Source organism: Macaca nemestrina, chromosome 2 (genome assembly GCF_043159975.1).
Source record: "Macaca nemestrina isolate mMacNem1 chromosome 2, mMacNem.hap1, whole genome shotgun sequence".
NCBI classification, from domain to species: domain Eukaryota; kingdom Metazoa; phylum Chordata; class Mammalia; order Primates; family Cercopithecidae; genus Macaca; species Macaca nemestrina.
Window position 1 is genome coordinate 43,130,002 of NC_092126.1, and position 15,237 is coordinate 43,145,238.

Genomic DNA, 15,237 nt, shown 5'->3' on the forward strand with positions numbered 1-15,237 from the left:
TTAGATCTGAGAGAGAAAGAAAACCATTAACTGAAAAATGAGCTTGAAGGTTGGAAGCTAAGAAGATAGGGCGTGGGTCAGAAAATGGAGTGCAAGATGAATTTGGGGAGCAGTTCAAGGCCAAAGACAAAGACAGCAAAAGGAGTCAACACGCAAGTTCTGAATGGTCCAGACCACCCGGTAGCACAGAGCATGGGCCACTGTTCACCAAGGGCTGGGCTGTGAGAGCACCATGGCTGGGTTTTCAATATTCAATCCTGTGGCTCAGACCGATAATACCAGGCACAGTTCCTGGAGAGACTTCATAGGAGAGGGCCACAAAGCCCACCAGAGAGTAGGAGGAACTGCTTGAGAGTTTAAACACTATCATTTGTACACACAAATGAGTCACTGGCAGATGCTCTAGAGGTGTTTATGGTGACCTTTGGTGCCCTGTGTGGACAGGAAGTGCTCCCATAAAACCATGTACATCCTGACCATTCTCTTCCATGATGCTCACTTTTGTCTTCCAGTATCACTTCAACCCCTCGCAGTCCATCCTGGTGATGGAAGGTGATGACATTGGGAACATTAACCGTGCTCTCCAGAAAGTCTCCTACATCAACTCCAGGCAGTTCCCGACAGCGGGTGTGCGGCGCCTCAAAGTCTCCTCCAAAGTCCAGTGAGTGGACACTGATCAGCCGGGGGCCAACTGAGGCAGCAGGGTTGGTCCCTTGGGAATGTTCCCTTGCAAAACAGGATTTGCCTTTCTTCAGCTGTCCTCAACTTCTGCTGTTCCTATGAGGATGCCTCAATGGATCTGTGTTCTTGTTTTCTTCTTAAGCAAGATGTTCTGTTGTTTTACCACCTTGAATCCACCTTTCTCTATTTTACCCTGTTTCTTATCTAATGCCTTACTGCTTTCTATAAATTCTCAGAGAGCTGGGAATTTGAAGTGATCTGGGTATGGGTTTGAAGTGTTCTGACTTAAGGGCACAGTGCCTGGTACATAGGAAGTGCTTGACAAATGTTTATTAAATTGAATTAAGTTAACCAACCCAGCTATGTAGAGTTCCTAAATCCCACAGGTATGCCAGAAAAACAGAAGGCATGGTTCTTGTTTCCAGAGATCAGAGTTAAATTAGAGGATTACTGAAGCCTTTGGATAACTCACTCACTGGCCTATCAAATCACTTCTCAGCCACAGTGGCTACCTTGGAGGGCTGCTAGGAGGGGGATCCCAGGAAAATTCCTGGAAGGTGGAGGTGCAGTCATGCGGCACCTAGAGTTGGGAGAAGGACTCAGAAAGAGAGGAACAAGGATGGGAAGGATGGGTCTGCTGACTGCCACATTGATGGAGCCTGAGACAGGTGCCAGAAAAAAGCCTGTAGATGGTGGTTACATTCGATAGTTCTGGAACAATGGAGGAGTGCTCCACCATTACAGGCTTAGGGGTAGGAAGCAGGTACCTCCAGGTCAGTGCCACATTAGAGTGAAGATGAGAGAACAAACTGGCCTATGTCCTGCTGAGACCAGCCTTCTGCAAACTGAAGAAAGGTGAGGAGTGCTGTGGGGCTGGCCTGGCACAAGCAGGAGAAAACTGGGAAGAGGAGGAGGCCACCACAGCTCCCACATTTCACCCACCCACAGAAGAGGATAGAGTAGCTCAGCATGGAATCCATCCAGACTATCCTTTCCTCGGGAACTGTCCCAAGGCATGGAAGGTGATGGCTGTCACCAGCTGAACCCCACCCCCAGAGCATCTGCCTGGCTCTGGGGTCCCCCATTTTAACCTACATCTAGATGACCAGGGGAGAGGGCTAATGACATAATGCCCCCATGAGGTCTGACGAGAGGTTCAAATCAACCACTGTTTACTGAGCTCAAACCATGATGCAAGCTCTGGTCAGCTTCTTTTCTATACATGTCTGCATTTAATCCTTTACTGTAGGACAAAATTATTGTTATCCCCATTGTATAGATGAAGAAACTGAGGTTCACAGGAGTTGAGTGCCTTGTCCACATTTACCCAGCCCAGAAGTGTCAGAACCAGGCCATGGATCCTTGTCTGTCTCAGACCTCACTCTTGTGGCCACACCATTTCTGCCTCCCAGATAATTGTGTGGCAGTGTATCAGGAGAAAGGAGGGTGAATATGATAGCACTTTGCTCTTACACCTAGAAAAGGCACACGTGTGTGATATCCACATAGAGTCATATCATATAAGCTGACGCAGGAGAGTTTAGCCCTGGGGTCTCAATTAGTAAGATGGCTGTAACCGACCAGGTAGACAACAATTTGCCTACCAAATACTAAAGCATGTAACAAGCAGTTGCTATCTAATTAATGTTGCCATTGATCACTTTGTTAAAGGATAATGAAAGGTTTCATGGTTATGTGTTGCGCGTATAGAAAATTCCCATTTCTCTCAGTAGCCAATTTTTCAAGTCCCTAGATCACTAGTGGTTTTGATTATAATGTGTCTTTAAATTTGAATGTCTGTTGACATCCTCAGAGACTCTTAGGCAGTCAGGATGCCTGGTTAAGAACTGGAGGTGGCAACCCCTTATTCCTGGCTGTATGACAGATGGTTTAATTGCTTGCTCGTCAGTGCCATGACCGAGGCTGTTTTCCCAGGTGCTTTGGGGAAGACGTATGCATCAGTATCCCCGAGGTAGACGCCTATGTGATGGTCCTGCAGGCCATCGAGCCCCGGATCACCCTCCGGGGCACAGACCACTTCTGGAGACCTGCTGCTCAGTTTGAAAGTGCCAGGGGAGTGACCCTCTTTCCCGATATCAAGATTGTGAGCACCTTCGCCAAAACTGAGGCCCCCGGGGATGTGAAAACCACAGGTACAGGTGCATTTGAGTTTGTGGGAAGGGTGGACCTTAATTTTTTTACAGCCATGAAAACATACTTCAGAACAACAGCATTGTTCATGTAATGTATACATGGCATAAATGTATACATGGCAGCATAATGTTCAGCAAAACAGGCAAAGAGCTATAAACAAACGAAAAGAATATGAGGGGAATGAATGGTTTAGCAATGAGGGATATGAGGTTGGAGGGAATGCATTTGTGCTAAATGGTAAGTGAACAAAATGCAAGACACAAAGTTACATAGTACTTACAGATAGAATGATCTCAACCATTTAAGAAAAAAAAAAATAGAAAAATGCCAAGAAGGACACACACCCTATGCTAACAGGGTTATTCAATGCTAACGGTTATTCTTTGAGAAGCATAGTGAGAGCCAATTTGTTTCTGCTTCCCTTCCCTTTCTGTAATTTCAAAAATGTTCTATAGTGGGCATATATTATTTTGATAATCAGAAGAAAAGCTAAAGACATATAAAGAAAAAATATAGCTGCATCTTTATATATACACCATAAAAGTTAGGTCTCATTCAGTAATATTACTGTAAGCTCTCAGAAAACTTTTAAGTTGTTATTTCCAACAACTTCGTTATTGGAAAGGTTTTTCAGTGAAAGAGGAGTAATTTGAATTATCTACCAAAGGGAAACAGTTACACTGAAAGCTATAGTATATGCTGCGGGAGGGGAGGAGAAGAGAAGGAAGGAAACCGGGAAAGGAGCAAGGGAGGGAGGGAAGAAAACTTCCCTTTTGTTACTCTGAGGGATGGGGGAAATATAAATTTAAGAAGTGTCCTTTGCTGCCTCTTCCAAGAGAGTATTTTCAACTCTCCCCTCCCCCTCCAAAAGCCACTGCTAATGATGTGCTGGTGCCTCTGGTCCTGAGTCCCCGAATAGCTGCTGCTCTAATAATCTTAACTACCTATTGACTTAAACCACCCTGGTCCCTAGTGAACGGGGTACTCAAGAGACAGCCCTTCTAGCTCATAAAAAATAGATGGTATTTTACCACCTGTCCGGGCAGGGCAGTTCCCTAGTCACAGGCCAACGTGCATTAGGTTGTGTGATCGTCCCTCTTCTCCTGTTCTCATTTGTGGCTAAAATCAAGACAGAAATAAAGAAGAGCCTCTGACTTCAGTGGTTGCGGGCCATGACCCAAGTGTCTGGATTTGCTACATCTGACACCAGCAAACAGGCAATGCAGGGAAGAGCAATTATCTGGGTTCACATTTCATCTTCTGTTTATGAGAGGTACAGGCAGAGCACATAGTCAAGTGTCCAAAGGCTATTATTAGTGCCTTTAAATTTTTACTCCTATTGTTGTTGGAATGGTCATTATTATGGATATCTTAAACAAGTAGGATAATGACATTTGCCACCAGGCCTCAGTGACTGGCTTCAGCATCATCTGCTGCCCCCATTGACACTCTTTATGCTGTCAATACCAAAGACAGGAGGTTCCCCCAACATGCACACACACACACACACACACCCGTCCCTCACGCTCTGTTAGTTCACACTTCTGCTCTGCTCTCCGGCTGGAAGGTCCCTTTCCTTCCCTATCCCTTGATTCCTGGCAAATAACTCTGCCTTCAGCACCTCCCCAAGTAGGCTCTCCCACCACCACCATTCTGACACTCCCAACTGCTGGTGCTTCCCTCAGCACACACTTTTTAGCCCTTGGTGATGATTTCCTGTTTATTAAACCAGACCAGGAGACCCCGAGGGCTCATCCATGGCCGATTTGCCTCTGGGTCCCTGAACCCAGCACACTCCCTTCTACACAGTGGGAATCCAGGAAACTGCAGGTGGAAGATAATACCCATGGTGAGAGAGCCATGAGAAAATGGCAGCCGTGACATACTCCCTACCTCAGGGAGCTCTCAGTCAGCCACAGTGGGAGGTAGGAACAAGGGCGATATGACCAGACCTGACAAGAAGTCAACAAAAAGCCTGGAAACTGTGAGAAGGCCATTTGAAATAAAGATGCACATACAGCATTGCTAATTATAGACCCTGTCTTAAGCGTATGTTATTGTGCTTTTAGATTTTGCTGATTATACATGAAACCATTGTGATTGACAAGTATTTAAAAATTAAGATAAAGAAATTATGTATAATAATATATAATATATACCTAGTGAGAGCAAAAATATTTTTGGTATCATTTAAAAACTTAAAAGATAATTATTTAAAATAATCCATCTTTAGTGAATTTTTAAAATTTCTATTTTAATAAATGTTTTATAACACACAAAGTATACTTAGTCCACTTTATACATAAATAAATATACTTATTTAAATTATCTCTCTTCACAAGTTTTTCAGTAAAGGAGTGCAAGATCAAAACCACTTGAAGACAAGTAGCCTATGATCAGTGAGATGGGGATAGTAATAGTACTCCCTTTAATGTCTATTAGGATTATATTTCCACATGCCTGGCACATGGCACATACTTCATAAATACCAATCACCTTCTTAAGATGGCATTTTAATTTAGGACTGCCAAACTCTGCCCGGCATTCAAACACTCACACATTTCTTTGGGAAATTTGGAGTCATACAATTAGGCAAGGACAACCTGACTGACCAACATGCTAATGTGCTCCAAGGGGAGCACATTAATTATATTAATTTATCAAATATTGATTATTGGTTATATCATATTGACTTGATTATTAATTAATGATTCAGCTCCATTTGAGCAAGGTTTAGTAATAACTACTCCATGCTCGTTCCTGGGTTAGACATTAAGGATTCAATCATAAAAAGATAGTGCTTCTGCCCTTCAGAATCTCAGGTGGTTGGGGAGACAGACACATTAGGACCACATGGAGAAAGCTATGAGAGCATGGTGGAAGGCCACTTATCTCTCCCCAAATGAGAGCTATTGCTTATTGAGCACCTACAATGTGCATTGGACACTGTTTTCAATCATCTCAAGACCCTTGCCTTCCTTACAGATGAGGAAACTGAGTGGTAGGCAGTTCCTCTAACACTATGCAGCTTCTCAGTGGCAGAGCTGGTATTCAAATCACATCTTTTGGCTACAGTATTCATGCTCTTCCCACTAATTCATGCTATGCAACCTCAGGGCCGCCTGGACATCTGAGCAGTCGATGTGGTATTTGGGATCACACAGACACTGCTCCTGACCCAGCCTTAACCTGGGGTGCAATAACAGAGGAGGAAGATGATTAGCAAGGACTGTTTTCTGAGCTGTCCTTCATGCCTGCGTTTCCATGTCTGTCTTCCTACAGCCCCCAAATCAGAAGTCTTAGAAGAAATGCTTCATAACTTAGATTTCTGTGATATTTTGGTGATTGGAGGGGACTTGGACCCAAGGCAGGAGTGCTTAGAGCTCAACCACAGTGAGCTCCACCAACGACACCTGGACGCCACTAATTCTACTGCAGGCTACTCCATCTACGGTAAGGCCACACTCAGCCCCCTTTGCCCCAAGGGTGTCCTCTTAGAATGTCCTTGTCCAGGGAGACATGAGTGAGACTGCACCTGTGAAGGAGCACTGTGAAGCTCCAGGGATCAGTTGGAGATCCTTGGCCTCAAGCATGGATTTCTAGACCCTCCTCTGGCAAGTTACTCAAGCATCTTGGGGACCAGTCCCACATTCCCACTCCTGGAGAATTCTTCTGTAGAAGCTGGGTGGATGCCTTCTCTTACAATGTTTGATTTCAGCAACTGTTACAGCAACATCTGGAAGATTGAGGCAGTCTGTATGGAAAGCTTGTGCATCAGTGTAATTTTGGCCCCTTAGAGTTTCTGCACATTGTCTGCCCAACATATCTTGAGCTCTTACCCTCAACAAATTACAAGACCCGCGAGGTCTTGTGCCACAAGCCCCAGCCTGTCTCCTCTCTTCTCTTCCTCCTCCTTTTCTGCCTTCTGATGACAAGTGTGGTCTCTTGGCACAGGTGTGGGCTCCATGAGCCGTTATGAGCAGGTGCTACATCACATCCGCTACCGCAACTGGCGTCCAGCTTCCCTTGAGGCCCGGCGTTTCCGGATTAAGTGCTCAGAACTCAATGGGCGCTACACTAGCAATGAGTTCAACTTGGAGGTGAGTGGGTCCTGCCATTGTTAGGGAAGCCAAGGCTCACCCATTCCTTCATCATTCATTCAGAACTGCTGTAACTGGCTCACCTGCCACTCCTGGGTCAATAGCACCTCTTCCCACTCTTCCCAGGTCAGCGTCCTTCATGAAGACAGAGTCTCAGATAAGGAGCATGTCAACCACCTGATTGTGCAGCCTCCCTTCCTCCAGTCTGTCCATCATCCTGAGTCCCGGAGTAGCATCCGGCGCAGTTCAGGTAGGGTGCCCAAGAGGAGGGACCCTCAGGACACAGGTGGTCATTGTGACTCAAGACTATCTACTCAACAGTTATGTTGCAGCAAACATAGGTGCCCATAACTGAGGGAGGGAACCCAGCAATGGAGAAAATGTGCCCTGGCTCTGAGACACTCACACCCTCAATAGGCAGTCAATAAGTAAACAAGAAGTTACACAACACACATAATAGCAGAGGTCACTACAAAGGGCTGGGACAAAATTTCAGGCCCAACTCAAAACTATGTCCGGTACGAAGCTTTCCATGAGCCCTTTACACACACACACACACACACACACACACACACACACACACACGTATGCACCATATTGCAAAGTCCTCTGCTTACATTTCTGTTTGAGCATTTGCCATATTGTGTTACCATCTGCTGGGCACTTGTATCTGTTTCTACTAAACTCTACAGTGCTTGGCTCTGTGGAAATTTGTTTATAATTTGAGGGGTAAAGCCAGGAATAAAAGGGAATTTGCATTTAATGAACACCTATACTGTGCCTATGTGGAAACTTACAGATTAATTTAATTTACACCTAACTATTACTCATAGGATAGGAATTATTATGTCCATTATAGAGGTGATGAAAATGAAGCCCAGACAGGGTAAGGTGCTGCTCTAGAGTTCTACAGCTGGAAAGTGGTAGGGCAGACTTTATCCTATGCATGGATGTTTCATTCATGCTCCCTCACAAGAATGAGCTAGGCCTTTGTTCGCCATGTCATGGGAGTTTCTTCCTTGTTCCAGTGGTCCCAAGCATTGCCACGGTGGTCATCATCATCTCCGTGTGCATGCTTGTGTTTGTCGTGGCCATGGGTGTGTACCGGGTCCGGATCGCCCACCAGCACTTCATCCAGGAAACTGAGGCTGCCAAGGAATCTGAGATGGACTGGGACGATTCTGCGCTGACTATCACAGTCAACCCCATGGAGGTGATCCCCATGCAGGGCTGGGAGTTCTGTGTGGGGCGCTTCTCCCTCCACCCAGCTCAACCCTTCCTATGCCTAAAGCCGCCCCATACCCCCGCCTTCTGGAAGCCCTGCCCCATCTAGTCCAGCTCCACTGGTTCTTCCTGCCTCTGAGCTCCTCTAGCCCTCTCAACCTGAACAGACCATACCTTCCCACCAACTACATTCTCTGATTTAAAATGTATTCATTGCTCTTACCCCACAAATAGAACCAGAAATTTTGTTAAGGCAAGCAAACACCACGAGGTGGCTATGCCTCGTTTCCCCCACAGTATTTAGCTCAAAGCTAACTAACCCTTAGGGACTCAGTACTGAAGTTTTGATTAACTAACAGTGCACATTAGATGGCTTTGCTCCATACTGCCTGAAGAGTTCACTCAAAGGCTTGGAACAGATTAAAAGAAAAATATAGCAGCAATGCCTGCCATTTATTGAGCCTCCATTATGCCAGATACTGTATAGAGTGCTCTATATACACCACCTCATTGAATCTTCCAAAATCCTATAAAATAGGAGTTATCATCTTCATTTACCAAGGTGAAAACCAACTAAGAAAAAAAGTAACATACTCAAATTAACACAGCCAATAGTCAAATTTAAGGATGTCTGATTCTAAAGTCCATATCTTTCCAATTAGCCAACAGCCCCCAGAATCTATCCATGAGTGTCAAGCGAATCCCTCTACATCATGCCCTTTGCCCATGGGTTCTGGGTGATGATAGACACAGGCTTAGAAAAGGTAGGGGAAGATGATTATCCCAGCCTGGTCCCAGTTTCCACCTCAGCTGGCCTCACACTCCAATTTCAAAGCCAGTGTGCTGATGTGGCTCAGTTTCTCCAAGCATGTGCTGTAGGTAAAGTGCTGAGCTCAGTGCTATACAGACTCCAGAATTTCCACCTTCAAAGAGTTGAGACTTGAGTCTAGAAAACAAGACCACTATACCTGGAATGGTCTGAGGACAAGGCAAGAGTGTGCCTAACAAGGGCCAACCTTGTGATGTCAAAAGTCAATGAGCTTGAGGAGGAAAAGCCTTCAGGACTGCAACAATTAGGGAAGATTCCTTGGAGGAGGTTGGCCTGGGGGAGGCCTTGAAGACTGGGTAGGATTTGGGGTAAGGTAGAAGGTAGGAGGTAAAAGACAATTCCCAAGAAGTGTCAGGGGAGGGGGGTGGGTAGCCAAGCAAGGAGAAACAACTTTTATGACCTGGTTCATCAACGCAGAACATAAATCCAGAAATAAAATTTTGCTGGAATTATCCAAAAGCTGGAGTGAGGGGGAATTGGACTGGAAAGGAAGGGGTACAGCCTGAGGACACAGTCAGGGGGTGAGCAGCAAGCATGGAAAGTGAGGACCAATAAATTTGTCCTTTCCAAAGGAATATTTTTGAGGGGAAGCATAACTGAGTCTTTGCTTAAAATGCCTTCTGCTCCCAGGGACATTGCATGCACACTTGGAAAAGAGACACAAGATCAAATGCCATCCTCTCACTGAGAAGCAAACACTAAGGCTTGGACAGCTCCATTTAAATAGGCTCCGGAAATGGCTGAAAACAAGCCTTGGCCTGAAAGGTTCGGTAAATGATGGATAGGATTGGCTTCAATGTCCAGCCCATCATTTATACCCAACAGTCTACCTTGAGTTCATGCCTTGGAATTTGCTGCTATTTCAGGCTTTTGCCTTGAATCTTCTAGCTTCCTTTTTATCAGAAGACTTCCCTTCCAGGAAGTCTGTGTCCAGGCTGAAGAGTTTGGCACGAAGAGGAGAAATTCCAAGGGGCCCTAAATGTTTCCTTAATGGATGGAGAAACATAAGCTCCAAAGTGGCCTCTGTTCAGTCCCTGATGAGCATTTCCTTTCTCCCCTTGATATCCAGAAGCATGAAGGACCAGGGCACGGGGAAGATGAGACTGAGGGAGAAGAGGAGGAAGAAGCAGAGGAAGACATGAGCTCCAGCAGTGGCTCTGATGACAGTGAAGAGGAGGAGGAGGAGGAAGGGACGGGCAGAGGCAGACATGGGCAGAATGGAGCCAGGCAAGCCCAGCTGGAGTGGGACGACTCCACCCTCCCCTACTAGTGCCCAGAGGTCTGCTGCCCGGCCCACATGTCCCTTTTGTAAACCCTGACCCAATGTATGCCTACGTCTATCATACCTCACCTCTGATGTCTGTGACACGTCTGGGAAGGCCTTCTCCAGCTTCCTGGAGCCCACGCTTTAAGCCTTGGGGACTCCCTGTGTCTCATCCATGGGGAAGTTCCAAGAAGCCCAGCATGGCCATCAGTGGGGACTTCAGGGTAGACTTTGTCCTGTAGCCCCCACTTCTGCCCTAAGCTCCCCAGCATCCTGTCTACCTGTCTGTGGAGTCCGCCTTTGCTTTTTCCTGCAGGGAAGAAGGTCCACCTTTGTGTCACTCACCTCCCCAGGCTCAGAGTCCCCAAGGCCCTGGGGTTCCAACTCACTGTGCGTCTCCTCCACACAGACCAGCAGGTCGTCCTATGCTGACTCCAGGTTGCTTCACACAGGGAAGGTGGTTGGAGCTTCACACACCTAAGGTCTTAGTGCTCAACAGTTTAAAGGAAAGTCCTTGTTGAGGCAGAACTAAGTTCACAGGGAAAGGTACACACATTCTCTCTCTCTCTCTCTCTGTCTATCTATCTAGTTCCCCAGCTTGGAGAGCCTTTCCCTTTGCTTCTTTCTGAGGCCACATAAGCTTAGAAGAAAAGTCCTAAACCAAGAATAGGTCCTTGGCCACAAACAGGGCCTGATCCCCCATCAGAGCTATCTGAGCCTGCCTGCCTGGGCACCTGCTGCAACCATGCAGCTACCCTGCCAGGGGCGCTCACCACACAGAACCGCAGGGCCCAGGAGGCATTCCACACAGGCACTGCCCCAGGCGATAGCCACAAGAAGCCTAGAGCCAGGAAGCAGAAGGAAATGCTGACGAGATCACACACAGGCTTCATGGTGGGTGCGGTGGGGGTGGCTGGGCTCTCCCAGGACAGAGGGGACTTTGAGGTTGGCAAGGCTCTCCCCACTCAACCTCATGGTCCCTTATCTCCTATTTTACACTATTTTCCCTCTTGAGAAAATACGTGCTTTCCGGATGTATTAGAAATGCATGAGCTCCACCGAGTCTACAATGAAAGTTTGAAATTTAACTGCAAGGAATTAGAAGCATATTTGCAATCATTGCAGCTTCTTCTTTCTTCTGCTCATAAAAGGAGGAACACTTAGATAGAGGGCAAATATATCTGAAAACCTAATTTCTTTCTTTTTTTGATAAGGAAATCTTTTCCATCTCCATCCTAACATGCACAACCCGTGAAGAGAATTGTTTCTATAGTAACTGGTCTGCGATCTTTTGTGGCCAAGAGAATAGCAGGCAAGAATTAGGGCCATGACAGAATTTCCACGAAGCTCTGAGAACATGTTTGTTTCGAATGTCTCAGGTTCCTCTTTGTCCTCATTGTGTACGATCTGTCCCCATCCTTCACTCCTCCCAAAGCTCACACCAATTGGTTTGGCACAGGCACGGAGCTGGTGCCTAGTTAAGTGGCATTTATGTTAACAAAAAAATAGTTCAGAATATCAGCCTTTTTCATTGTGTCATCAAAACAGCTTAAGAAGGGGACTACTGCCAATGTCCTCTAGTCTGACCTCCACCCAGGGAGGACCCATGGCAGGCCTTTTCAACTTTCTGATTCATGAGAATGACCTTGTGCAGCTTTTCCCACCTCCTAAAGTGTTTTCTGCATCTGTTCCTTCCTTTGGACCTCACAACAAATCCTGTGAAGTAACTGAGACATCTGTTGTTAGACACATTTTTGTGATGAGTAAACTGAGGCTTGGTGATTCTATGTCTTGTTCAGAGTCGTTAAAATGTATAGACAAGCCCAGACTCCCCAGTTCCACTCCTGGTCCAGGATTCTACTTAGGGGTCATAGGTATGCACCTAACAGACACTGCTGCAAACCTACTATGTGCTAAGCATTCTACCAACGGCTGTGAGAAAAAGAAAAGCTGAATAAGATAAGCTCCTCCCCAACAGAGGACTTTATATTTGCAGAGGGGAAATAAACAGGCCTAGAAATCACACAAGAGGCAAATGAAGGGAAAGAGGAGAAGTCACAGGAGAGGATGGATGTGGTCACAAAACTTAACCAGTGCTCTTGTTTTCCCCTTCTTAGGGAAAAATACCAGGAGAAGCTGGGGTTTTGTATTCATTGGATGGAAATAGATATTTCTCCTGGGAATTCTCCCAACCAAATAGCCCTTTTCTATTAGGCTGTGTCTGTACATCCACAAGAGGAAAGTCTGTAGGACTGATCAGTTTTCACGATCCCATTTAAATAAAAAAAAAAGATTCTTTAGTTGGGCATTTAGGAGCTACTGAATTCTCCCAAAATTGTGGCAGCAAAAAGAACACTTCATATGCTTAAAACCCATTCCTTTTGAATTAGATTTTGATTTTCAATATTTAAGTCTAGTGTTTGTGAGAACACTTTTCTCTTTGCTCAGTCTTTTCGGTCTGGTTGGGTAGGGAAGGTGCTCCTCATGCTCTCTGGGTGGCTGCCTTATTCATAGTTGAGAGAGCTGTTAGGTAAAATCTTTATATGTTTTGGGGTTTTTTGGTAGGGGGGTAGCAGGTAAAAGTGGCCCATGGCTAGGGCAGCAAAGATGAATAATTTGAGGAAGCATTTGGTTAGTGGACTCATTTGCAGGGAAACAGTGGCGACAAGAAATCAGAGCCATTTCCCTCAACTCTGGCTGTGTGAGGTCATTCTCTGCATGTCAGCTGCAAAGATCAGGCACTTGAATGAATCTGCTGGGTCAGCAGGCATTGGTCATCTTCGCAACACCCTCTTCCTCACCATGGGTGAGAACAAGACGGGGGTGGTTATATCCCAGTAACAGAAGCTTTGGGAGGTATCCAGGTGAGCAGGGCAATGTGGCTTGCCCTCCCACAGATATTCTGATCCCAAGGAAAAGGTGTCATTAATCAGTCTGGCATTTTCCACCCTCCATATGCTGGCATCCAGGAACCAAAACCCCTGAAGGCCTAGACACCCTGTGACCTCTCACTCAGATGTTGGCAGCCAGGCGGATACAGGCTCCTGTCCAGGAGGAACTGCTGACTGGTTTGGCCACAGCCCAGTTCATTGCCTGTCTTGCCAAGTGGACAACCAGATTCTGCCTTCCTGAGCTTGAAAATAGGCTACAACTCTCAGGTGATTCAGATGACATGGAGAAGTTGGAGGAAAAGATTGGAATGGTTAAATCCCAGTGTAGAATGAGTTGCTTCAGTGGAGTAAAGCAACCAGCTAGTTGGTAGCCTGCCTTGAAAAATACTAAACATATATCATACATTTGATCAAATGCTGTAAGCCTAGCCAAGGCCCAAATTCATCTAGATACCAAAAATGTGATTTCAGTGAAATCTCTTTTCATTACCACTTTCTTTTGTTATTGTTTGTTTGTTTTTTGAGCCGGAGTCTTGCTGCTCTGTCACCAGGCTAGAGTACAGTGGTGCAATCTCGGCTCACTGCAACCTCCGCCTCCCACGTTCAAGTGATTCTCCTGCCTCAGCCTCCCGAGTAGCTGGGATTACAGGCATCCACCATCATGCCCGGCTAATTTTTGTATTTTTAGCAGAGACAGGGCTTTGCCATGCTGGCCAGGCTGGTCTCAAACTCCTAATCTCAGGTGATCTTCCCACCTCAGCCTCCAAAGTAATGGGATTACAGGAGTGAGCCACTGCACCCACCCCTCATTACCACTTCCTTGAATTTACTCAATCATCCTATCAAGCAGGGTTTAGACCAACATCTTTGCATTTAATAAGGGGTATCCTTTGTACACATGGACCATCCAGTGAGAGGGCTGGGGGTGGTGGGAAGCAATGTCCCCCATTCTTATACGTCAGGTGTCAGCAAACTACCTGTAAAGAGGCAAATAGTAAATATTCTGGGCTTTGTGAGCCATTTGGTACCTGTCACAAGTATAGTCGGCCCTCCATATCTGAGGTTTCCAAATCCATGGATTCAACCAACCTTGAATCAAAAATATTTGGGAAAAAAATGTATAGTTGCAACTGACCTGAACATATTCTTTTTTTCATTATTATTCCTTGAACAATATAGTTTAACAGTATTTACATAGCATTTACACTGTATTAGGTATTATAAGTAACCTAGAGATGATTTGAAGAACACAGGAAGATGTGCATAGGCTATATGCAAATACTATGCATTTGATATAAAGGAATTGAGCATCTGTGGATTTTGGTATCTGAGGGGGTTCTGGAACCAATCTCCTACAGATACTGAGGGATGACTGTACTCAGCTCTGCTGTTGTAGCATGAAAACCGACAATATATACGCAAATGAAGGTTTCAACACAACTTTATCTAGGTTCCATAAAACAATTTAAAAACACTAAAAAAGCATGCTGTTTGAATTTATATAATTTTCATGTCTTTTTTTACCCTTTTGATTTACATTTTTAATAATTCAAAAATATAAAACCTTTCCTCAGCCCACGGGCCATATGAAAATTAGCAGCCAGTTAGATTTGGCCCAAGGTCATAGTTTGCCAACCCCTACCACAGACGCATGGAAGTTAGCCTCCCACTTCAGGAGAAAGCAAGCTGCTCTCCTAAGCCTCTCACCAACTACCCAGTAGTCTTTGCCTCCAAACTGAACAACAGGAAAAAGTGCCATCGTTTTTAATTAAGCTGTTTTACAAGTCCGTGTTCCGGGGGAAAACAAAAAAGAAACAAACCAAACACTTATTATTTGCTGAACTGACAAACTCTGACCGATATTCCATGAGAGTTGAAAGCCTTGGATCGAGGTGACTGCCTGGTTACTGAGTGCTAATTCCACTGAGGCAAGTGTTAGCCCCCCAGGCTCAGTGCCTTCCCAGCACAGCTCAGCCCATAATGATCTCTGAGCAGGAGTGTTCATTATCTCATACTGATTTTCATTTCAGCCCTGCTCTTGCCATTGCTCTAAAAATGATCCTAAAGACTTGTGACTGTCTGAATCAATAGCAA

General features: G+C 45.5%; 1 protein-coding gene across 13 annotated transcripts in view; it reads left to right on the plus strand.

Annotated features, from left to right (window-relative positions):
• LOC105469966 (calsyntenin 2) overlaps positions 1-11,824 on the plus strand; it is a 643,989-nt gene extending 632,165 nt beyond the window's left edge. For all 13 annotated transcript variants that reach the window (XM_011721615.3, XM_024789187.2, XM_011721617.3 and 10 more), the window contains 7 exons: positions 513-661; positions 2,617-2,834; positions 6,118-6,288; positions 6,790-6,935; positions 7,062-7,185; positions 7,964-8,148; positions 10,058-11,824. In XM_011721615.3, coding sequence (XP_011719917.1) covers positions 513-661; positions 2,617-2,834; positions 6,118-6,288; positions 6,790-6,935; positions 7,062-7,185; positions 7,964-8,148; positions 10,058-10,258 — 1,194 coding nt within the window. In that variant the 3' untranslated portion in view covers positions 10,259-11,824. The remainder of the gene's footprint in view (positions 1-512; positions 662-2,616; positions 2,835-6,117; positions 6,289-6,789; positions 6,936-7,061; positions 7,186-7,963; positions 8,149-10,057) is intronic.
• Positions 11,825-15,237: the final 3,413 nt, after the last annotated feature.